At 47.5% G+C, this 25492-nt stretch overlaps 1 protein-coding gene across 1 annotated transcript in view; it reads left to right on the top strand.

The window, feature by feature from the left end:
- The window catches only part of GMPS (guanosine monophosphate synthase), a 515861-nt gene that overhangs the window by 144558 nt on the left and 345811 nt on the right, over positions 1-25492 (top strand). Inside the window, exon 6 of the mRNA XM_078667712.1 lies at positions 14899-15092. Coding sequence (XP_078523838.1) covers positions 14899-15092 — 194 coding nt within the window. The remainder of the gene's footprint in view (positions 1-14898; positions 15093-25492) is intronic.

Genomic DNA, 25492 nt, shown 5'->3' with positions numbered 1-25492 from the left:
GGAGCAGACCTACCATATAAACATGTTAGAGCTGCGGGCAGTTCATCTAGCTCTCAAGGCATTCCATCCATCAATTCAGTCGGACTCGATTCTGATTCAAACGGACAATACAACCAACATGTATTACTTGAATAAACAAGGTGGAACACACTCCCGCCCACTGTCGTTGGAATCGCAAGCGATCTGGCACTGGCTTCTGGCAAGTAATATCTTGATCACAGCTGTACGCCTGCCAGGAGAACAAAACGTGCAGGCAGATGCTCCCCGTTTGGCACTTCGAAGAACAAGAAGACTGGGTGCTCAACGACGACGTAGTGCCAGACATCTTCCGTCAATGGGTTCGATCATCCATGGACCTCTTTGCAGACGATCTAAACAAGAAATGCCACGCCTTCGCGTCCAGATTTTACCAGCTAGGAACGAGAGGGAATACTCTTTTGATCGACTGGTCTGGAACATTTGCATACACCTTTCCTCCCCTTACTCTTATCCGAAGGTGGTGACCAAGCTCATCCGATCCAGGATGAAGATGATCCTGATGGCACCGGACTGACCTCGCCAATGGTGGTATCCGGACCTATTGCAACTGTCAATATGTCCACACAGGAGGCTGCCATGCAGAGCACACCTACTGACCAAAATGGGCGGGAAGATTCTGCACCCCAGCCTTCCTTCGCTGAGCATAGCAGCCTGGCTCCTGAAGTCCTGCAATACGGACACTTGAATGTCCCTCAGGATTGCATGAACATTTTGAGGGAGTCGAGGAGACCATCCACAAGACGTTTTTCTTCTTATAAATGGAAGAGGTTTTTCTTGTGGTGTATGCGTAATGGTTTTAGTCCAACTAGTGGGCAGGAGGAGGTAATCTTGCCTTCTCTTCTGTATTTAGCCAAGTCTGGTTTGAAGTACTCTTCTATTAAAGTTCACTTGGCGTCCATTACGGCCTACAGAAAATCACCTAACCAGCCTTCCTTTTTTCAGCTCCAGGTGGTCAAAGATTTCATTCAGGGGTTGAAGGAAGTTTTTCCTCCTGTCCGACATCCTTCACCTCCTTGGGAGTTGAATATTGTTCCGTCCAAGCTTATGGACCCTCCTTTCAAACGCATTCTTAAGGCCACTTTACAGCACCTAACATGGAATGTTGCTTTTTTAGCAGCTATCACGTCAGCACTCAGAGTAAGTGAAATCTAAGCACTCTGCGCAAAGGAACCATACACTGTTTTCCATCGCAATCGGGTAGTTCTGAGGACTCCCCAGTATTTCCTACCATAGATGGTGTCCGACTTCCATGTTAACCAGACAATTTCATTTCCCTCTTTTTTTCCCCATCCTGGTACTCCAGCAGAAAGGTCTCTTCACTCACTTGACCTCAATAGGGTTCTAAAATTCTATTTGGAGGGAACGAAAACCATTAGGAAGTCTGACCAATTATTCTTAAGCTATGGTGTCGTCAGGACAGGTTTTCCGGCCTCAAAACGATTGATCTCGAGGTGAATAGTGTCCTGCATTACGTTGGCTTATCAGTTGGCAAACAAGCCTCTATTGGTTTCCCCTAAGGCTCACTCCACTAGGGGAAAAGCTGCTACAGTAGCTTTTTTTGCATAATGTACCGATGGCCGAGATTTGCAAGGCGGCAACTTGGAAATCGGTACACACGTTTACTAGGCACTACTGCCTTGATTCTGACTCTAGAGCAGATACCCAAGTAGGCCAAGCCTCCTTGAGGAATTTGTTCCAATGCTAATTTCATTGGAGTCATGATATGTCTCAATACCTGTTGAGTTTATGCATATCCTTTGCCTCAGGTTGAGGGGATGGGCTTGCTATTCTATTCATATGCTTATGACTAATGATGAGGATCCCCTGGAAGAGAAGGATAAGTTACGTACCTGTATTCCTAGTTTTCTTCCAGGGGTATCCTCATCAATAGTCATAAGCAACCCACCCACCTCCCCGGGCAAATGATTACTATAAATGTCATTTCTTTGTGCCCTGGCCTACGGTTCTCTGCAAAGAACAACTGACCTAACGGTCAACCCTGAGGCATGATGGGAAGCTAGGGCTCATAGCGGCCTTAACTGCACGGTGTCAGTTTATTCCTAGGTGTTTCTATGAGGTTAGCTTTTCAGCTTTTAACTGAGTGTTTTCTGCAATGCAGCCTGTGAGCTGGCAATGCTGTCATTCCTCTTTGCAGGAGTGTGTTTTTTCTGCTGCACATTAAAGCTGTTCAAATGCTCTTTGTTTTTCTTCACTGCTTCATGTTGAATGTATATATGTGTGGAAAAGAAATTTTTGTAGCATTGCTCAGCTCTTCTTTTCTATGTGGACGGTTGCATTTGTGATAATATATATTTTAACAAATGTATGTTGCACTCAGGGTTCAAGGATCAAAATTATTTATTCTTTAACAAAAAGAACCTCTTCTGTAAACCATTGGTATGGTTTCCCTCTGCATGGGCGGGAATATTCATATGCTTATGACTATTGATGAGAACTAGGATTACAGGTAAGTAACTTATCCTTAGTGATCCTTAAATAATTGTTAATACCCAAACGTTCCTGAAACCAAAGTACAGTACTATAACAATGCACTTACATTAACATTGATTGCTATTCTATTTGCAAAAAATTGTGATCATTTGCAGAATGTGATCAGCACAATGTAAAATGGAACACTACAGTAATGCTCGAGTCCGTACCGAAGAAGCACTTAAATGTGTAAGTGTCTTGAAGGAGATGGAGCGTATTGATCTTAGCTTCAGCCCAATGATAGGGTGTAAAGCACCAGGACAGAAATAGGATTGAAAAATACACACACAATTAAGTAGCTTGCTTGGTCAGGAGTTGCGGGCTTCTTGCAGTGAGAGGTCATTTCTATAGAAGATACCATGGCTAGTAAGTGGGTGTTTGGGGAGGGTCATCATAACACCTGCACCGCTTGGCAATGTTGTGACATATTTTCTGGATATTAATTTCAGACCACTAACAGTACTCTTGTTCTGTAATAAATACTTCAAAAAGAAAATGAAGGTTTAGAACCTATCTAGAACAGGAGGTCTGTCCTCTGCAACTCAGTTGGTGAAAAGTTGCATATCCCGGCCTAATGCTTGCCTTGAGAGTAATAGTCCCAATTTACGGCCTTTCCGCTTGGGGATACCCAAAATCATTTATTGTGGGCCAGATTGCAGGTGATCCTGGTAATTCAGGCCTCAACGTCGCAGAGTGCCTTTCCCACGGCTCCGCCGGATAAGGACTCTAAAAGGCTGGAACAATTTGGTAAGAGGTTGTTCTCCTCGGCCAGCTTAGGGCTGCGGTTGGTTAACACCGCCTGCTTGTCGGGCCTTTACTCCCACACAGTGTGGGATTCTGTTGCTCAGGTCTTGCCTCAGTGTTCTGAGGAGGTCCAGACTGTCCTTTCCCAAGTGATTGCTGAAGGTAAGGAAGCGTATAAGTTTGCCATCAGGTGTGGTTTGGACACCGCTGATTCCTTGGGCAGAGCAATCTCCACGACTGTGGCGTTGCGGCGCCATGCCTGGTTGCCTTAGACTGGGTTCTCACCCGACGTCCAGGGCTCGCTCATGGACATGGCCTTTGATTGCTCCAGCGTCTTTGGTGAAAAGGCCGACTGTGCACTGGAGCGCTTTAAGGACTCACGGGCCACGGCCAAGTCCTTGGGTCTTTCTACAAAGAACTCTGCCACTCCTGGGTTTCGTTCCTTTCGTGGCCAGGGCAGAGGCACCCAGGCACGCTTCTCCGCCAAGCCCGTGCGGAACCAGCCTCAGCACGGCTGTGGCTTTCGCAGGGGCGTGGCCAGAAACCAGCGTGCGGGTCAGTCCACCTCTAACCCCCCTGTTTCCGCCTCCAAGCCTTCCTAATCCGAGCTTCAGGGAGCACCCCGTGCCGTTAGGTGGCAGGGACTGCCACCACCTCCACCACTGGCACGAAATTACATCGGACAGGTGGGTGCTGCAGATAATCTACAAGGGTTATTCCTTTCCCTTTCAGTCCTCCCCTCCAGCCATGCCGCCTCCGTGCCACCGCATGTCGGTGGATCATTTAGTTCTTCTCCAACAGGAACTTACAGCCTTCTTGGCCAAAGGGCCACGAGTGCGCAGGAAGTAGGGAGTGGTTGTTATTCCCACTATTTTCTGGTCCCCAAGAAGGACAAGGGGGGGCCTGCGTCCCATCTTGGCCTTCAGGATGTCCATTGCTTCCTCCGGAAGGAGAAGTTCAAGATGCTAACTCTGGCTCAGGTCTTGGCTGCCCTCGACCCTGGAGACTGGATGGTAGCGTTGGACTTGCAGGTCGCAAATGTTCACATCCCCGTCCTGCCAGCCCACTGCCGTTACCTGCGGTTCACAGTAGGCCAGGAGCATTTTCAGTTTACCGTGCTCCCCTTCGGCCTTAGCAGCGCCTCTCGGGTGTTCACGAAAGTGATGGCCGCGGTCGCAGCTCATCTGCGCAGGTCAGGGGTATCAGTCTTCCCCTACCTCCACGACTGGTTGTTGAAGGCGGGCTCGCCCCAGGCAGTCGTCACCCACCTTCAGCCTACAGCCGACCTGCATTTGCTGGGGTTCTCCATCATTGTGCAGAAGTTGCACCTGAGTCCTTCTCAGATGCTCCCCTTCATCGGAGCGGTTCTAGATTCAACAGTTTCGGGTCTATCCTCTCGAGCAGCGAGTCCGGGATATTCAGGCGGTGATTCCAATCTTTCAGTCTCTATCCCGGTTTTCAGTCAGGATGACCCTCCAGCTCCTGGGCCGGATGTCCTCCTGCATCCTGTTAGTGCAACGTGCCAGGTGGCATATGCGGGCTCTGCAGTGGGACCTGAAGTTCCAGCGGGCGCAGCATCAGGGCAACCTGTCCGATCATGTCCGGATCGCGGAGGGCACTGCCCGACACTTGCAGTGGTGGCTCACTAAACGTGATTGGGTCAATGGCAGATCCCACTCCGTTCCCCAACCAGAGCACACAATAGTGACTGATGCGTCCCTCCTGGGATGGGGAGGCCACTTGGGAGACGCGGAGATCAGAGGTTTCTGGTCTCCGGCGGAATCCCGACTCCATATCAACCTTTTGGAGCTTCGGGGATCTGGCTTGCATTGAAGGAATTCCTTCCTTCTGTCCGGGGAAGTGTAGTGCAGTGCAGGTGTTCACGGACAACATCACTGCCATGTGGTATTGCAACAAACGGGGCGGGGTCCTGGACCCTATGTCAGAAGGCTCTGCGCCTCTGGACATGGCTGGAACGTCAAGGCATTACCTTGGCAGGTTCTCTTAACGTCAGGGCGGACAAACTCAGCCGCCGTTGCTTGATGGATCACGAATGGCGTCTGAACTCTGACCTGGCGCAAGGTCTCTTTCAGCAGTGGGGAGAGCCTTGGTTAGGTCTATTCGCCACCGAAGAAACCGCGCAATGTCATCAGTTCCGCGCGTTTGAATTTCCAAGGAGGCGCTCAATTCGTCTCGGGTGGAGCTGCGATCTATGGTACACCTTTCCGCCTGTACCACTTCTGCCCAGAGTGCTGAAGAAGATCAGGCGCGACTGGGCCCAAGTTATTTTTGTGACTCCGGAATGGGCTCGAAGAGCACAGTATCCCGAGATACTCGGTTTGAGCATCGATCCCCCGATCAGTCTGCCTCTTCGGGAGGATCTTCTGTCGCAGCAGCAGGGGACGGTCCTCCACCTCCATATGTGGAGATTGAGCGGCGACAGTTGACGGCTTTCGACCTTCCCCCCCGAAGTCTGTAATGTCATTCTGGCAGCCAGGCGTCACTCCACTATAACGGCGTACGTCTGCCGATGGAACAAATTTGTGGCATGGTGCACAGCAAAGGCTGTGGATCCCGTTTCTGCCGCTCTTTCTGAGGTTCTTCTGCCTCTTCTGTCCTTGGCTCAACAGTGATCTGCTCTGGGCACTATCAAAGTTTATCTTAATGCCATCTCCGCCTTTCTACGGCTTCCTGATCAGCCTTCTCTTTTTAAGTACCCAGTTGTTAACCGTTTCCTCAAAGGCATTACGCACATGTTTCCTCCCGTGCCTTTCATAATGCCTCAGTGGGACTTAAATCTTGTCTTAACTTACTTAATGTGCTCTCCCTTTGAGCCCCTTTATGACTGTCCCTTACATCTTCTCACCTTAAAGACGGCTTTCCTGGTAGCTATCACCTCTGCCAGAAGAGTGAGTGAGCTCCAGGGTCTTTATTCCAAACCTCCTCTCCTTTCAGTTCATCCGGACAAGGTGGTTCTCAGGACCCGTCCTTCTTTTTTGCCAAAGGGTGTCACCCCCTTCCACATCGGGCAGACCATCACTTTGCCCACCTTATTTCCAGGGAAGAGGAGAGGCTCCACCGTTTAGACCCAAAACGTGCGCTTGCATTCTATCTGCAGCATACACAACAGTTCTGGGTGGACGATCAGCTCTTTGTTGGCTACGTGGGCGTCAAAAAAGATTGGGCTGTGCACAAACGGACCATTTCCCGGTGGGTCGTTCTGTTCATCAAAGCATGTTACTCCTTGGTCAAGAAGGAGCCTCCTGTGGGTCTGCGGGCCCATTCGAACAGGGCAACTGCAGCTACTACTGCCTTGGGACGTGGTATTCCCTTGCAAGACATTTGTCAGGCAGCTACGTGGGCCTCACTGCACACGTTTACCATGCACTACTGCCTTGACAGTCCAGTCTGGAGAGAAGGCTTCGTTGGCTGTTCTGTTTTCCGGGATTTTCTGGTGTAATTTTATTCGCAGACCCTCCACCGGGGTTGGTATTGCACAAGTTACTACTTGTGTAACAATATATCTGGAAGAGACATTAGTTAGTGATAGATTCCTTACCGCCCCACCCATCCTCCCCGTTCTGCGAACTGATTACTAGGGTTAAGGTCATTCCCTTTTAGGGCCCTAGTTTTATGCACCAATGGTAAGTAATAACTTGTGCGTCACTCTGGAAAGCTGCTATAACTGGGACCACTATGCAAGGATATCCCATTGTGCCCAGAGAACACCAAAGCCCTTGTGACCGACAAGTTCGAGGCATGTGTGCTGTAGATACACATGCTTTGCATCCTCCTTCCATCTAGTGTTTGGTCCGGATGTTTGCAAGTTGTTTTCTTCGAAGAAGTCTTTCCTAGTCACGAGGTAATGTGACTCCTCCTTTCTGTGATAGTGCGCATGGGCATTGACTCCATTGTGAGATGATTTTTTTCCGCCATCGGTTTTAGACGTGTATTGCTGCGCTACGGTTCGAAACCGTTTTTCGCGTTCCCCTCGACTCGCAATCCTCTCTACCTTCGACGGTACACATTTCCATTTCTCCGCGTATCGTTTCGACATCGGAATCTACCTTCCATCGGAAAGATTTGTAGACGTCCTTCGCACCAAGAACTCATTGCCAGGGCTGCACATTACCATGGGGTAGAACTACACAAAGAATCACTAGAAGGAGATTTTTTGTTCGAGACTTTATCATCCACACACCTGACATCAGACACTTCTCATGCTTAAAGGCATCATGCGATATGTTGATGAGATTTTTAAAGACCCAGTCAGAGCACGCGACTTGACTCCTAATGGGGACAATAAATACAAGGCCTCTACTACAGATCCTATATTTATCAAGGGACAGTTGCCATTAGATTCCCTAGTAGTACCTAATGCTCGTAAGGAGGCAAATTCTCAGACATCCGGAGATGCTCCTCCCGGCAGATAGAGTCCAAATTAATTGACGCTACTGGAAAGCGCATAGCTGCTGCAAATCAGTGGTGCACCGCAAATACGATAAGCCTTTTAGCCAGACCCCCAGGATATTGCGGCATAGATTTGAAAATTTGGCCGCACAAAAATAGAAATTTAGCAGCACAAAAATGGAAATTTAGCAGCATTATTGCAGCACTTTATTTTACTCGTAATCATTCTTTTCAGCCTTAAATCAAGGCAAACTGATTTAGCAGAGTATTTCACTGTGAAATAGGCATGTTTAAAGTGTCTGCGGCTCTACGGAAGCACAGCTCCAAACTGCAACTCTTGAGAGGGGGCCCTATTTCTCCCTGTGTCAATGTTACATTGTGTCTCTATGTGACCAAGCACATAGTGCAAGATTATACTGCATTCAGTGGCCTTGGGGGGAATGGGGCCCTTCTGAAGGGTTTGTGACTCCGGAAGAGTTGCCCCCTCCCGTGTGATGCCCCGCCCAGTCCTTTTGGCCTTTCAGATGTGCTGAACTTTGTCAAACTCCCATAGCCACTGAACAGAGCAGTCTAGCCTCTGACAGCAGCAGAAGTCAGACTAAAACCCACTAAGCTGTGGGGGCGTGGTAGAGGTATTTCTTTCTAACTCGTCATATCGAGAAGCAAGTGCAAACAGCAGTAAGTGTAAATGAAGTTCATGTTAAACCTCCCAGGCCTTAAAGGCACAGGACATGTTTATCAGCTCCTAGGCCTGGGGTACGGATGACATGGGTTTGGTCAGAGTCGCAGACTTAACACAGACCACTGGCGCCACTGAACAAACACAGGGAGACATCAAAGGAAGGGCCGTTTTGTTTGAACGTTACCAGACTAGGACCGGGTTGGAACTATCACTGTTTCCCCGATACCGCCCATCACACGTTTTTCAGCCCTGACGAGTCACAGGTGATATCCTGAATTGACGAAACACGTGTCTGCTGGTGCATGTTCTTTGGATCTCCTTGACAGGAGTTTCATTTTGACCCATAAAAACTATTATATAAGAAAAAGAACCATTGGTGTGCAATTTTATCCTTCCTTTACGTATGTGATTACTTTCGCAGGATAACTTAAACCTTAGTGTACTCTGGACTTTGCTTATGTAAACAAGAGTGGGTTCTATCCCTACTCTTTTTCAGAGGTTTAGGGTTTCCTCTGACCAAGCAGCACCTTTCAACTTTAGCTTTTCTCTTTACTCTTTCACCGCAATTTGTTGTGCGCCAACTATTTCTGAACACACAAAACCCTTCGCAGAACTCGAACTCCAGGACAGCCACTGAGATGTTAACTCTTCTGAGGGCCACGGATAGAAGTCCGAGCACTCCTCACTTTCCTGTAGGTTCGCTTCCTACGCTATCCTCGTTTCGTTTAACTCTTGCTTGGGCCCAACACACAGTAATTACAAAGCATGCTCACTAAAGGGACGGTAAACGAGAGAGGTGTTTATTTCTGTCGGGTGTAGTGAAATCAGCCACAACAAAAAAGAACAGTTTTCATGCTAGGCTGCTTTCACTTGAGTCAGGAACTCAAATTCCTCCTCTTGCAGTTTTTTTTCCTTCCGGATTTTCAATCTGAAAGTATTGGAGCGCTATACGCAAGCACCAGTTACGTTACACAAGGACACATTCTGCTACAAGTTGTAATGCTTTGTATGTGTTTTTACTTGATCTAGTAGTGGCATATGCTTTTTAGAAATAAGATGACACGTATAGAGTAGCAAAACACAAAGAAGCAGATTCAAAAACGGAATTTTGGTTTGGAGGAAGCCGATATTGGATGGCGGCACGTAGTGTTGTGTGCGCACACTGCCAATAAAAGGGTATTGTTTGTTTTGCTGTCTCCCGGCAGACACATTTTAGTAAATATCGTGGGCAAAATTGTAAAATTTCTGCTGTCGCGCTAGTCTGCTGATTTTGCGATTTTTAGTGAATCGTGAAATGCTTGAGGGTCTGTTTAGCAAGGTATGACAGGGCACACTGGGACGAAATGGAACAATTGCTCCAATATCTCCAAGGTGAGCATAATGCTAAGTAAGGCACAGGACTTGGTAAAGGAAGGTAAGCTCATTTCTAATTCCTCTATACGATGTGCTGTAGATGCTGCAGACACTGCAGCTAGAGAGGTTAACACCAGCATCCTGCTCAGGAGACCCGATTGGTTAAGGATTTCAGGGTTTAAACCTGAGGTCCAACAATCAATCCTTAACACACCCTTTAATAAGGAACACCTATTTGGTCCTAATGTAGACCAGGCGTTCGAGTAAATGAAAATGGACACTGTAGTTAAACCTATGGGAGCACTCCAGGCTACATCCAACAGAGGCTCCTTTTGTCGCTCCTTTTACAGAGGTGGGTCAAAAACCCCATCCCTAGATCAGAATACCTCAGCTTACAAAGGTAACAACCAGTCCTCTCCCTCCAGAGGTTTTGTTCGTGGAGATTATAGAGGCAACAACTTCAAGGGTAGGGGTAAGGGCAACACACCCCGTAACTCCCCCTCCCCCATCAAACAGAAACTTGCCCATGCTCCCCCCTCCCCTCCCTCCGATTGCACCACACCTGTCGGGGTAAGACTTCAACAATTTCTCCCCATTTGGCAGTCTATAACATCAGACAAAATGGTGCTTGGAATTATCCAACATGGTTATTGCCTGGAGCTTACCAGCAATCCCCCAAACATTCCACCTCGATCTTACACGTTATCTCCAGAACACATACACTTGCTAAAACAAGAGGTCCAGTCCCTCTTACTAAAATGGGCAATAGAGCCAGTTCCAATACAGTACCAGGGCTCAGGGGTTTACTCTCTGTACTTTCTCATCCCCAAAAAGGACCTTTCCCTAAGACCTGTTCTGGATCTCAGAGAGTTAAACTGCAGAACTTTCTCATGGTGACACTTCAACAGGTACTCCCACATTTACAAAGAGCAGACTTAGTCTACTCTATATTTAAAACCGGCATATTTTCATGTTCCAATTCATCCAGCTCATCGCAAATAACTCAGATTTGTGATAGCAGGCAAGCATTACCAGTTCAAGGTGCTTCCCTTCAGAGTGACTACAGCGCCGAGAGTTTTTACCAAATGCCTAGCAGTAGTTGATGCTTATCTCAGAAGACAACAAATTCATGTCTTCCCTTATCTAGACGACTGGCTTATCAAGGCCAGCACTCACCAGAACTGTCTACAGCACACACAGATCACAATAGATCTACTTCATCAACTGAGCTTCACCATCAATACACAAAAATCTCACCTGCATTCGTCACAGATGCAGTCTTATCTAGGAGCCAGTCTAGATTCCATCAAAGCTCTAGCCTCTGCCAAGTAGCCAGAATACACAATATTCAGACTACAATTCTACAGTTTCAACCCAACCAAGCATTACCAGCCAGGGTGTTCACGCAACTGCTGGGAATGATGGCGTCTTGTATCTGAATTGTACCCCATGCGAGGTTTCACATGTGCCCCCTACAACAGATGACAGTGGAATCAATCACAGGGTCTATTGACCGATCTAGTGTTGGTAGACGGCCGTTCCCATCGCTCTCTGCAGTGGTGGAACTTACAAAACGTATCAGCAGGCCGGCTTTTCATCGACTCTATTCCGCAAATACTACTCACTGCAGACACATCTCTAACAGGTTGGGGGACTCATCTCAAAGATTACACAATACAAGGCATGGCACAAGACTCTTCCATCAACTATCTAGAGATTTTAGCTGTTTTTCTAGCACTTAAAGCTTTTTAAACTCGCCTCATAGCCAAAACTGTCCTAGTCCGAACGAACAACATGACAGCAATGAATTATGTGCAGAAGCAAGGGGGCACACACTACTGTCAACACTCGATGAAGCCATTTGGAATTGGGCGATCCATCACAATATTTATCTTCTGGCAGAACATCTCCCAGAAGTAAACAATCAAATTGCCAATCTCCTCAGCAGAAGAAGGCAGCAAAATCACGAGTCGGAACGTTACCCCCAAGTTCTCCTTCCATACTTTCAACAATGGAGATTTCCACAAATAGACTTATTTGCCACAGCCGAAAACGCAAAATGCACAAACTTCGACTCCAGGTTCCCACGCCCGCTCTCAAAGGGCAATGCCCTATGGATGAACTGGTCAGGGATATTTGCCTACACTTTTCCGCCTCTCTGCTCATTCCGTGGGTGGTTCAGAACCTAAGGTAAATATCCTTCACACTAATTCTGGTAGCTCCCACACGGGCCTGTAAACCATGGTACACAACCCTGTTGGAGCTGTCACTAGTTCCACATCAAAAACTGCATCTTATCTCCTGTCTCCTCACACAGAACCATGGAGAAGTCAGACATCCAAATCCCAAAGAACTGAATTTAGCGATCTGGCGCCTGAAGTCAGAGTTTGATTATTTAAATGTACCACCAGACTGTATGAATATTCTAAAAGAAGCGTGGTCTACCACCAGAGCTTGCTATGTAGCAAAATGGAAACGATTTGTTGTATATTACAATAACAGCAAAATCAATCCTTTAGATGCTTCTATACAAAACATTATTTGTTGCTTGTTGCATTTACAACGAACAAGACTGGCTTACACGACTATTCTTTTGCACCTTCCAGCAGTAGCCGTATTCTTACAGAATAGGCATTATTTGTCACTATTCAGAGATCTGGTAATCAAGGTCTTCGTGGAAGGCTTAAAAATGGTGATGCCACCAAGGATTCCTCCTGCCCCACCTCACAAGGGCAATCCTATATCTAAATCTGGTATTGCCAGATGGATTGTTAAATCCATTCAAACATGCTATGCTAATGCCAAAAGACCTTTAACCATACCCCCAGAGCATATTCCACTCGCAAAATAGGGGCTTCTGTGTCCTTCTTAGGTAACATTGTTTTAGCTGAGACATGTAAAGCAGCTACATGGTCTACACCACACACATTTTCCAAACACTATCATGTGGATGTGTTAGCACGTCAGTAGGCTAATTTAGGCCAAGCAGTACTTAAAACACTGTTCCACACAACTGCAACATCTACAGGTTAACCCCCACTTTGAGAGTATACTGCTTTCTAGTCTATGCAAAGCATCTGTATCTACAGCACACATGCCTCGAATGGATAATGTTACTTACCCAGTAAGCATCTGTTCTTGGCATGTAGAGCTGTAGATTCACATGCGCACACCTGCCTCCCCGGGTACCTGCAGTACTTCATTATATACTTATATGCATGGACATCTCTGTACTACACTTACTTACTCCATTCTCACCCTCTTGCAGGAAATCAGTCGAACAATTGAGTCGATGCCAAAGCGCACTTTCACCTAAAGGAGAAGTCACCGTACCTCATTACTAGAAAGACTTCTTCGAAGAAAACAACTTGCATACATCCAAACCCAACACTAGATGGCAGGAGTATGCAAAGCATGTGAATCTACAGCTCTACATGCCAAGAACAGCTGCTTACTGCGTAACATTATCCTTCTTTAAAGTTTATCATTTTCACAACTTGAACCCTACACATTCCCAATGAGCAGTCCACTGTAATAAGAGACACTTAGACAAAAACAGCTGAGCCCAATTGCATTTGGGCTGATAATGGCATTTTGGCACAGATGGGTGTTTGCACCTGTAATGGGATCACAAATTCAACACAGATTACACCTACAGTGGGAGCTTGGCCCAGGATCTTCGCAGATAGAATCTGCCACAAATCGAGGATGCAATGCATGCAGTTCCTGTTTGCACACCCTAGGACGGGTCAAAACATGCACATGTTATGCTTAAGTCCCCGTTCGAGGAGTGTCGCTCATAATTGATTGGAAGTTGCACTCCTATTAATTTCTGCATTCTGTGGCATCAGTATGTAGCGGGTGCACCGTTTGCACCAATGATTTGGGGTCCACTAGTAATTGAGTATTTGGTTGTTCTTTTGAAAAGGCATCTATGTGGACTTGCTGATCGGACTCCCGTTAAAGGTGATGTCCATTAAAACGAAGAATGCCTCGGTGCAACAGTGAGAAAGATCTTATGCTGATAGAAGCCCAGTGAACAGAAATTAGACAGAAGACCACTTCATGAAACTTGAGTGATTTCCAAAGGAGTTTCAATTTGAGTATCACCTGAGGGCAGTGATAAAGTGTTTGCCCAGTTTGAAGGAACACTGTACTAAGGGCGATGTTTTGAATTTGTAGATAGAGAAGCATATTTATTTACAAATATGTGATTTGCTTACTTTTCCTGCCACTTTTTATTCTCCTGTCTTGATTCCGTTTCGGAGAGGCTTATTTTATACATTGAATAACTGTGTGTAGATTGCGAGTCTTGTAAAATACTCTTATTTTGTTTTGGATTAGCCGCTCTCCAACCTCCCAGTTCCTAAAGAAACTCTAGAGTACTATGTGAGAGAGGGTCTATATTGTTCTAATAAAAAAGATGAGTCAAAAAGTAAAAGTTCTTATTATGCTATACCTAAGATCCCCAAAGCATGAAATAAGTTTTACCATATTTTGTAAGAAAAACGGGATCCAATGGCACCTACATCGCACCAAGACATCTATTTACTAAATGTACATCACAAATTGTATCCCATATCTAACATACTGACTGACTAATGAAAAATTGGTAGGTCAAAAACCAGCAAGGATTTGTGTTAAGCAGAGATATCCGTTAACAAGACCATATATTAAAAGAAGTTTAATCATTCTTGAGATAGCCGACATTGTAAAATTCTTTATACCAGTACCTTTTGGTTGTCCCTTACGTTAAGAGTTTGTCTTGATGAATGAATTCAGTCGCTTGTAGATTCACAAGTTTGGAAATAGGAGCAATACGAGTTGCGTACTCCTGATCTCTATAATTGTGATCGTCAAATCCTCAGTCCTTGCAAATTATTATTTTGACAAGTTATTTGTGTTGTAACAATTGCCTATTTCTCTACCAACTAATGAAAATTACATTTGATGCCTATTAAAGTTTTGAACAGGCACATGATGTGGTGGGGCATAAGAAGTTTCATATTCTAAGGTGAAGAAAAATAATCTCTGTGTCTTGGGAGGAATGAATGACCCCCTCATAACTGTGATAGAATTCTGATACTGTATTGCAAGCTAAGTGTCCATGCCCAATGAAAGAGTAAATAAATGATACTTGACAGTTTTCCATTCTCTTGCATTATTTTTTGCTGCAAAAGGAATAGCTAATGAATCGAAAAAACTTTATGGAGTACAGTTTCACCCTGAAGTTGGCCTTACTGAAAACGGAAAAGTGATGTTGAAAAATTTCCTTTTTGATGTTGCGGGATGCAGTGGCACCTTCACAGTTCAAAATCGAGAAATTGGTTGCATCAGAGAAATTAAGGATAAAGTGGGAGCATCTAAAGTTTTGGTAAGTGTTTGATTTTGTTAATGTTTTTGTCATAAATTGATTGTCGGTATAACCAACCTGTATAGAAGTACCAGAAAGGATGGTTCTGATGTTTTTTTATACTCCATGCCCTTAAAAGATGTGGATTTGTTAAGCTTCATATATTCTTGAAGGACACTACAACCAGGTACACCACCTTCACAACACACTGCCATGTACAGGGTCCTGTCCCTAGGCAACACCAAGTGTACAACTAATGCACTTTTAGCTGCTCTAGCAGTGTTTGAGGCGAAGGCAATCTCTCACGCTGAGGTATATGAGGTGTTAAAATCACAGTGGAAGTTGCATGCGCTGTAGCTCTGCCCAACAACCTTCAACGCCCATTGGCTGATGCTTTTAGTTAGTTGGGCCATGAATGTGCGCAAGCACTTCCTTCACTGTCGACCAGTGCATTGGCAGAGTAGTGCACTTATGAGTGATTTCTCTTCAGATGAAGACCAGCAAACATGGCCTGTCGCCAATCCCACATATCTATCCCCATCGATCTCTACCAGCCAGTTGGGACTGAGGGCGTGTTGTGGCTCTGCCTGGCCCGCTTGCCAACTTCAAATATGAGTTGGCTGGTTTTACCAGGAGTTTTATGTTTGGTGCTGGGACCTGCAACTTTATGTATTTTGTTATTTGTTATACACCGTGGTGTCTTTATAAGTTTGACTCACATTATGCTAAGTCACACCCCACTCAGCAGCGATAGATTTTTCATGGGGCCATTACTACACAATTACCTTGGTAGTTTACAGGTTTTTGTATCCAGATTACTCCGGATGTAGTCCATTTGTAATGGAATGATAAATGATTGGAGCAGAAACTCATAGATCACCAACTGGTTATAGAGCAGTAAGCTCACTTTCTTGTTTTATTTTCTTTGGTAAAATCCAAACGAAGTCTTAGTCATCTTGAAATGTTTGGTGCCAAAGAAGCCTAAAATAACTTTACAAAACTACCTCAACAGACGAAGGAAAGGCTGAAAGCACATAATATCTTTGCAGGTGTACCATACACATGCAGAGATGGTGACACAGTTGACCTATGATTGCTCTCTCCCCCATATTCTCTCAAAGCTCCAGCCGCTTGGCGAAAGAAAGTGGGCACTCCAGCATGCGTGTGACAAAATGATCCGATGCTTTTTGACTGTAAACGGCCTTTGTCAAGGTGATCAATCCCTGTTACCCGTGGACAATAAATACAACAAAATCCTAAAAATCTAAGTGATACTATGAGTCTCTGTAAATCAGTATCGCACCATCTACCTCAGTACACCAAAACACACATTTCATGCATGATTAAAGTGAATCAGCCCCAGTTTTAAATATTATAGGATTATTTAAGGAAATTCAGGAACATAGAAAAAATGTTACATGGCAATTGCCGCCAATTAAGTTTCTACATGTGCGGGCTTATAGGTAAAACCGAAGACCGCCTAATTTTGTGGGTTATCAACATAAAATCCAACAGATTAATAGAAAAAGGAAAATATATATACCCACAGATAATGAAACTGCACACCCCTTAATCATAAGGTTGTTAATCATATAAAACAATTACTTAAAAAATATAAAATAAATATACTCTCAATTTCATATTTTAAAGGATTTGGGTAGTACCGGATCACGCCCCAGTGGGAATTGCTACTCCCAAATCTATCAGGGTGTCACAGTAATGGTCAAGTGCCTATACCATATCACATCTGAGCATCAATCTCAAAACAAAATAATATATATGTATATAAATATATAGATCTAGATATTGATATATATATATATATATATATATATATATATATATATATATATATATATATATATTATATATCTTTCTAGAGAAGGAAGAAACATAAGAAATTCAGCATCCATCACATAAATCACCCTAATTTTAGAATTACTGACGCCTGCCCATCAGACAACCCAATGATACCAAAGTAGATGACGAGACAACCCTCTTACCAGCAGCTTATGGACTCCCCATCTTCTATTATAACCAGGATGCCGAGTCAAATCAAATCAAATCAAAATAAGCTTTATTCGATATTACCAAGGAATATCATATAAGCATACAGTAACAGAAAAAATAATACAGTACATTTAGACAATTTCATCCAAATAAAAGGATAAAGAAAAAGATGATCATCATTTAAAAAGAAAAATCAAAAGAACCAGTGTCAACTTAAATAAAAGAAAAAAGGTTAAAAAGTCTAAAAAGAGGAGTGAATTTAGGTAGGACCTTGCAAAGTTCAACAACACTCCGTGATTGCCAAGTCCAATGTAATGTAATCCAAAAACAGTAGGACAAGGTCCCAAACATAATTAGTTCCCTTCCACCCCCGGGTTGAGATGGTAAAAAATGGGGGTTAGAATTAGTTATTACCACTCCCAGTATTTCCCAAAAAGATCATGATGTAGACCGATCATGTAGGGTATGATTTCGAAAAAAGGGGAACACCAGGGATTGAGGGATAGAAGTCATATAAGTCCCATATAGATATTGGGCCGTCTGTCTCTTGTGGCGGCCAGATTTTCAAATAAGGGACAATGTTTGTGTCTCTGAATCTCACGAGTACCAGGTCCCCAGGAAGATCCGTTCGAGGCATGTGGGCTGCTAAATTCATATCTTAGCATTAGATCGCCGCCTAGTGTTGGGCTCGGATGATTGCACATTGTTGTCCTGGAAGAGTCTTCGAAGTATCCTGAGATAGGTGGCTCCTCCCCTGGACTACAGTGCGCATGGGCATCGGCTCCATCCCCAGATTGTTTTTTTCCGCCATTGGGTTCGGATGTGGTCTCGACGTCTTACTGTCGGAACCAAGTAAAACTATCTTTTACCGGCCAAAAGGCCTCGATTTTCTTGCGTCGGTATTGTCTGCGCTCGGTCTCGAGTCTTCCGTCTCTTGAAGCCGGATTAAGCGGAGTTTTCTTCGCTTTCTAAACTTTGAGGCCTTCTCATCGCGACACGACAGCGAGCCTTTACGGACATGGAGCGGAGCCCGTTCAAGTACTGCCCGCTCTGTGGGTCCAAGTACCCACACATCGATCTACACCCCGTGTGTAACAAGTGCCTTTCACCGGACCACGACGACGGCAAGTGCAAGGCCTGTGCACAGTTCCGCTCCAAGAAAACTCTCAAGCTTCGGCGCGCGGTGCGCTTGGAAGCTAGGCAAGCGGCCCCAGATCCGGAGAACATCTTCGGCGACCCGGAAGAAGAGGTCCAGGGTCACCTTCTACAAATCTCCCCATCACAGACGGAGGTCGAGGCGGATCCGGGAGACGACGACGGAGTCGCGGGTCAGGTCCTCGAATACGTCGAAGAGGTAGGAGACGACGATGAGATTTATGGGGCCGCGGCGGATAGCTCTGCGGACGAGCTCTGCCCCGAAGGTTACGAGGATACCGACCGGGACACGGGATCGCCTGTCGGCCTTACCCAGGACCCGTTGCCGCAAGCCACAGCCCCGCCTTCGGGCCCGGCTACGGACTCACTTGCTGGGCACGATGTTTCGAAACCGAAACTGAAACCGTCGGGGTCGTCAACACCTAAAATGGCCGACCCGAAATCGAAACTGAAACCAAAGGACTCGAGTGTCCCTAAGATGGCTGCCGTGCCTGTGAAGAAGTCGGTGCCCGTCACCCCGTCGGCTCCGTCGACCTCCGGTCCGCAGAAGCCGAGGAAGTCTGTCGATTCCGATGCTCCGAAATCGAAACCGACGCCCGAGGAAGGGGCCCCCAAGAAAGATGGTCGGCACGGATCAGCGGCTCAGGCGCCGTCCAAGCCCGCCAAGGTCGGCTCCAAAGAGGCTACGCACAAGAAGTCTGCGCCCCGGCCTCAAGATTCGGAGGTGCCGAAGACGGTTTCCGCGCCCAAAACGCACAAGGCCCGCGAGGACGTCGGATCCGAGGGACCGCTCAAAGCATCCTTGTCGGCGACGAAACCCTCTGGCAGTGTACCGTCCCCCATTGCGGAGTCACTGCAGAGAATCAGGGAAAAAGCCTTTGCTCCATCGGCTCCGCTGCCATCACCGCAGCCGCAGAAGGACGCTCCGGCTAAGCCTTCTGGGAAACTCCTCTTTCTCTTGCCACCTAAGGAGGCGCCGAAAGCGTTTTCGACGAAATCGGCTCCGAAACAGGGTTCCTCGCTGCCTGACCCTCTTCCACGTCGTGTACTCGAATCGGAAGACGATTCAGAGCATTTCATTGATGCTGCCACCGGCAAGCTGACACTCTATAAACGGAAGATCACTTCGGAGCCGGTGGACCCCTACGTCATCCCGTTGAAAAAGAAGAGGGTGCCCCTTGACGCCTCAGGCCTCACGGAACCGATTCAGCCTCCTCCAAGACGGAGCCCTACTCCCTCCCCAGAACACTCTGTGGGTGAGGAATATGATGAGGATGAACAGTACAATTTCCCTATCGATGAACCTGATGTACAACCAGATTCTTACGACGACACTGGTGACCAGAACACCCAAGGTGTGGGCCAAGACCCGCAGACCTTTAATGCACGTGCATCCCCGACTGAGGACTCAGCAGGATTTCATGCACTAATTGAACGGGCGGCGGCCAATCATGATGTGGACATGCATGCCGACCCGGTCGAGGAAGACTTCCTTTTTGACACCTTTGCCATATCTGAGAGGACAGTAAAGACACTTCCTATGCTGAAAGGTGTTCTCAAACATGCTGGGGACATTTTTAAGGAGCCTACGAGGGCGAGAGTGGTCAACCCTCGCATTGAAAAGAAGTACAGGCCTGCACCTGCGGACCCCGTCTACATCCGGGGACAATTGCCACTGGACTCTCTTGTGGTTGCCAATGCCAGGAAACGTGCCAACTCCCAGACAACGGGTGAAGCTCCTCCCCCGGATAAGGAGTCCAAAGTGCTTGAGGCAGGAGGCAAAAGAGTGGCTGCACAGGCGGCAAACTTTTGGCGCATCGCAAATACACAGGCGCTCCTGGCGCGTTATGATAGGGCGCACTACGACACCCTAGAACAGGTTATACAACACCTGCCCCCACAGTTCCAAGAAGGCACCAAAATGCTTATTGAGGAAGGAAAGCTAATATCAAACGCAGCCATCAAGTGTGCACTTGACGCTGCGGACACAGCTGCTAGGGCTATCAACACTAGCGTTATGCTGAGAAGACAAGCCTGGCTCCGCATCTCAGGGTTTAAGCAGGATATTCAGACAACAATTCTGAATCAGCCAGTCAATCCTGATAGTCTGTTTGGTCCGGATGTTGACACCACCCTAGAGAAAATAAAGAAGGACACGGAAACTGCTAAGTCTATGGGGGCCCTGCAGTCCCAACAGTTTCGTGGCAGCAATTTTCGTCGCTCAGGTGCACGTGGAGTCACCAGAGGACAGATGGGTCAACAATCCCAGTTCTCCAAAGGTGGGGCGCAATCCTCGTTCACTAAACAGAACAAGGGAGGTTATAGGAATAACAGCAACAGAGGTCGCGGCAGAGGAAACAACAGCTCCCGCACCTCTACTCCAAGCAAACAGTGACTTTCTGTCACTGCCCCCCGACCACCTAACACCTGTCGGGGGGAGACTGCAGCAGTTCCTGCCCGTCTGGAGAAACATCACCACAGACAGGTGGGTGCGACAACTAATCCAGTATGGTTATTGCCTAGAGCTGAAATCCACTCCACCCAACATCCCACCGAGGCAAAGGCCTATGTCCGCAGAGCACTTGCACTTATTGCAGCAGGAAGTGGTGGCGATGCTGCAAAAAGGCGCAATCGAGCTCGTGCCGGTGGGGGAGGAAGGCACAGGGGTATATTCCCTGTACTTCCTTATTCCAAAGAAGGACGGTTCTCTCAGGCCCATTCTCGATCTACGTCCCCTCAACCTGTACATACTGTCAGAGCATTTCCATATGCTTACACTGCAGCAGATTCTTCCCTTGCTAAACCAGGGAGACTTCTTAGCGACCTTAGATCTCAAGGATGCTTATTTCCACATTCCACTACACCCGTCACACAGGAAATACCTAAGGTTCACTATTCAAGGCAGGCACTACCAGTTCAAAGTCCTACCCTTCGGAGTCACTACGGCCCCGAGGGTGTTCACCAAGTGTCTAGCGACAGTGGCGGCGCACCTCAGGAGGCAGAATATCCATGTCTACCCCTACCTAGACGACTGGCTCGTACAAGCCAAGTCAGAGCAACAGTGCGCCGCAGACATGTCGACTACAATTCACCTTCTTCACGATCTGGGTTTCTCCCTAAATTACCCAAAATCGCATCTTCAGCCGGCACATGTCCGGCAGTTCCTGGGTGCTACGATCAACACCCTGACAGCCATGGCTCAGCCAAACCAAGTCAGAATCGACAGCATTCAGTCAATCATCCAACGATTCCGACCAAGACACTCCCTGCCAGCGAGAGTGTTCATGCAGTTGATTGGCATGATGGCCTCCTGCATCTTCATAGTCCCTCACGCACGGTTACATATGCGCCCGCTCCAGGAGTGCTTAGCGAATCAGTGGACACAGGCTCGTGGGCAATTGACAGACCTAGTGTTGGTTACCAGTCGGGCATACGACTCTCTGCATTGGTGGACTCCACACAACCTTTGCAAGGGCCGACTGTTCCAGGAGCCTGTGCCGCAGATTATCCTGACAACGGACGCGTCTCTCCAGGGATGGGGAGCTCATGTGCTCACTTACACAGTGCAGGGACTATGGACGACGCAGCAACAGAAGATGCACATCAACTTTCTGGAACTGATGGCAATCTTCATGGCGCTCAAGTCCTTCATTGTACATCTGAGCAACAAGGTCGTGCTAGTCCGGACGGACAACATGACCGCGATGTACTACATTCAGAAACAGGGGGGCACCCACTCGCCACAGCTGTCTCATCTGGCTCAGAGCATGTGGAAGTGGGCCATTCAGAGGAACATTTTCCTCATGGCAGAACACCTCCCGGGCAAGGACAATCAGATGGCGGATCTGCTCAGCAGATACAGCCATCAGATGCACGAGTGGGAGATACACCCTTCTGTTCTCCACCCGTTCTTCCAGCAGTGGGGTCATCCGGAGATAGACCTGTTCGCAACAAAGGAGAACGCAAAATGCCGACTCTTTGCCGCCAGGTTCCCTCACCCACAGTCGCAGGGGAATGCGATATGGATGAACTGGTCAGGCAAATTTGCATACGCTTTTCCGCCAGCCCCTCTAATACCGCTGGTCGCAAGAAAGCTAAGGCAGCACTCCATGACTCTCGTCCTGGTTGCTCCAACGTGGGCACGACAAGCTTGGTACACCACGTTCCTCGAACTCTCAGTGGTGCCGCATCAAAGACTGCGCCTCACGCCCAGTCTTTTGACGCAGAACCATGGAGACATTCAGCATCCAGATCCACGACAGCTCAACCTGGCGATCTGGCTCCTGAAGTCCTAGAGTTTGGATACCTTAACCTACCTCCAGAATGCATGAGTATCATCAAGGAGGCGAGGAAACCAACTACTAGAGCATGCTATGCTGCTAAGTGGAAGCGTTTTGTCATCTACTGTACGTCCAATGACATCAACCCACTAGATGCATCTATTCCCAACATCATCTGCTATCTGTTACATCTCTACAAGTGCAATCTGGCGTACACTTCCATTAGGATACATCTCTCAGCCATAGCGGCTTATCTTCAGAACAGGCAGCACCTCTCTGTCTTCAGAGTGCCCGCCATTAAAGCCTTCCTTGAAGGTCTGAAGAGAGTCATTCCCCCAAGAACACCACCAGCTCCGGTGTGGAACCTCAACGTCGTTCTCACCAGACTGATGGGGCCACCATTTGAGCCACTGCACTCGTGTGAGCTCCAATTCCTTACGTGGAAAGTGGCCTTTCTGATAGCTATTACGTCTCTGAGGCGTGTCAGTGAGCTGCAAGCGCTCACCATACAAGAGCCGTTCATTCAAATTCACCCAAATAGGGTAGTGCTACGCACTAACCCTAAATTCCTGCCTAAGGTGGTGTCACAGTTTCATCTTAACCAGACTATCGACTTACCAGCATTCTTTCAAAACCCGCAAACGGTGGCGGAAAGAATGCTTCATACCTTAGATGTACGGAGGGCGTTGATGTACTACATAGACAGAACACAACCCTTTAGAAAGACAAAACAACTCTTTGTTGCCTTCGCACCACAACACAAAGGCAACCCAATTTCTAAAGCAGGGATAGCCAGGTGGATTGTTAAGTGCATCCAGATATGTTATCAGAAAGCCAAGCGCACTTTAACAATACCCCCCAGAGCGCACTCCACACGCAAACTGGGGGCATCCATGGCTTTCCTAGGAAACATTCCTTTAGAGGATATTTGCAGAGCAGCCACGTGGGTCACACCACATACCTTCACAAAACACTACTGTGTTGATGTGCATTCCAAGCAGCAAGCAGCTGTAGGACAGGCTGTTCTCAAGACACTTTTTCAGGTTTCTGCAGCTGGCACGGGCAACCGCCGCTGATGGAGGGACTGCTATGTATTCTATGCTAAGATATGAATTTAGCAGCCCACATGCCTCGAACTGAATATGCTACTTACCAGTATGCATCTGTTCTTGGCATGTAGGGCTGCTAACATTCATATCGCCCGCCCTCCTCCCCGGTGCCTGTCGCAGCTGCAGATATACTATTGTATTTATTCATTAGCATGGACATCCTTTACACTTTCACTCCATCTCCTGCCACAATGGCGAAAAACAATCTGGGGATGGAGCCGATGCCCATGCGCACTGTAGTCCAGGGGAGGAGCCACCTATCTCAGGATACTTCGAAGACTCTTCCAGGACAACAATGTGCAATCATCCGAGCCCAACACTAGGCGGCGATCTAATGCTAAGATATGAATGTTAGCAGCCCTACATGCCAAGAACAGATGCATACTGGTAAGTAGCATATTCATTATGAAGGGAACCCAGCCAGTCCACCCTCCTGACGCTCCTTATTGCTCCATATAGGTGACGAGGCAGTGGCCTATTTTTTGACAGCCAGAATTTGGTTTTGTTAAGTAAGTCATGTTGACTCTCCATTTTTCCAGGGGGAAGAGCAGGGACGCCAGCAAGTATGCACACGAATGGGGCTTCTTCTGGTGGTAGATGGATTGATTTAATCTTATCATGAACTGCTCTAGGTGCGGTCAACTGGGGAAAGGAGACACTTGGAGAGTGTTTGGTTACTTTTTGCCCCACTGTACTAGGGCCAGTTAGTTGTATTTGACAGCTTTTATCCCGTTTAATGCCTTCATGAGTAGGAGGTGACTTTGGACGGTTAAATGTGTCACAGTGTTTGTCAGCCGACAAATTTGACTTGATTGCTGACTCTAATCCAGTAAGCCTATCCCCTAACATGTTAATTTTTTCCAGCAACGGGGCTATCAGAGAGCTAAGCAATTTTTCAATGAGCGGTAATATATGCGGGTGTATAAGAGGGCTTAAGGGATCTTGGGCCTCAGCAGTCGATGGAATCGTTGGAGAATTAACAATGCGTGAGCCTGGAGGCGGTGTTTGAGTCCTTTTCACCGATGAAACCTGGGGGGGTGCAATATGAGGACTACAAGTTTTATTGAGTAATGTGGGCTGCTCCGAAAGAGTGGAATTAACTGATAGTGTGATGTCGCTTTTGGGCGAAAGGGGGGTTTCTGATGGTGCATAGGTGGTTTGACATAAGAGGTTTAGCTCGTCTAACCATGAAAACTTTTGCCCAGTTCCTGCAACGCTAGCTGGATGATCCACTTTAGAAGTCATGATAATAAGGGAATACCAACAGATGCATGAGAAATAGTCTTTACCTTCGTGATGTAGTGTCAGGTGTGAAAACCAAAGGGGGTGGCCCGCCCCGTCCTCCTCAGGTCCTCTGAGGGCCACAGAGGGCCCGCCCTTTGCCCGGGCTTAGCCCGGCGCTGCCCCGCGCGCTCCCGCGACGCGGATACAGCCGGTGACTTTTCAACGCGCCTCCGGGCGCTCCTCCTTCACTTCCTGGACCTGGGGCACCTGGGAAACGTAGTCTCCCTCCGCTCGGCAGCCGCGGTGGTAGTTGCGGCGGCGGGAGGGAGACAGGACAGTAGCAGGACCTCTGTGGTCGCCTGGCAAGGTAACGGTGACTTCTCCCCACACGCAGCTCGGCCCCCGCTCCACCGACACAGCCGGTGACTTTTCAATGCGCCTCCGGGCGCTCCTCCTTCACTTCCTGGACCTGGGGCACCTGGGAAACGTAGTCTCCCTCCGCTCGGCAGCCGCGGTGGTAGTTGCGGCGGCGGGAGGGAGACAGGACAGTAGCAGGACCTCTGTGGTCGCCTGGCAAGGTAACGGTGAGCTCTCCCCACACGCAGCTCGGCCCCCGCTCCACCGACACAGCCGGTGACTTTTC

Source organism: Lissotriton helveticus, chromosome 11, assembly GCF_964261635.1.
Source record: "Lissotriton helveticus chromosome 11, aLisHel1.1, whole genome shotgun sequence".
Lineage (NCBI taxonomy): Eukaryota > Metazoa > Chordata > Amphibia > Caudata > Salamandridae > Lissotriton > Lissotriton helveticus.
This window is presented reverse-complemented; position numbering and strand designations above follow the sequence as displayed.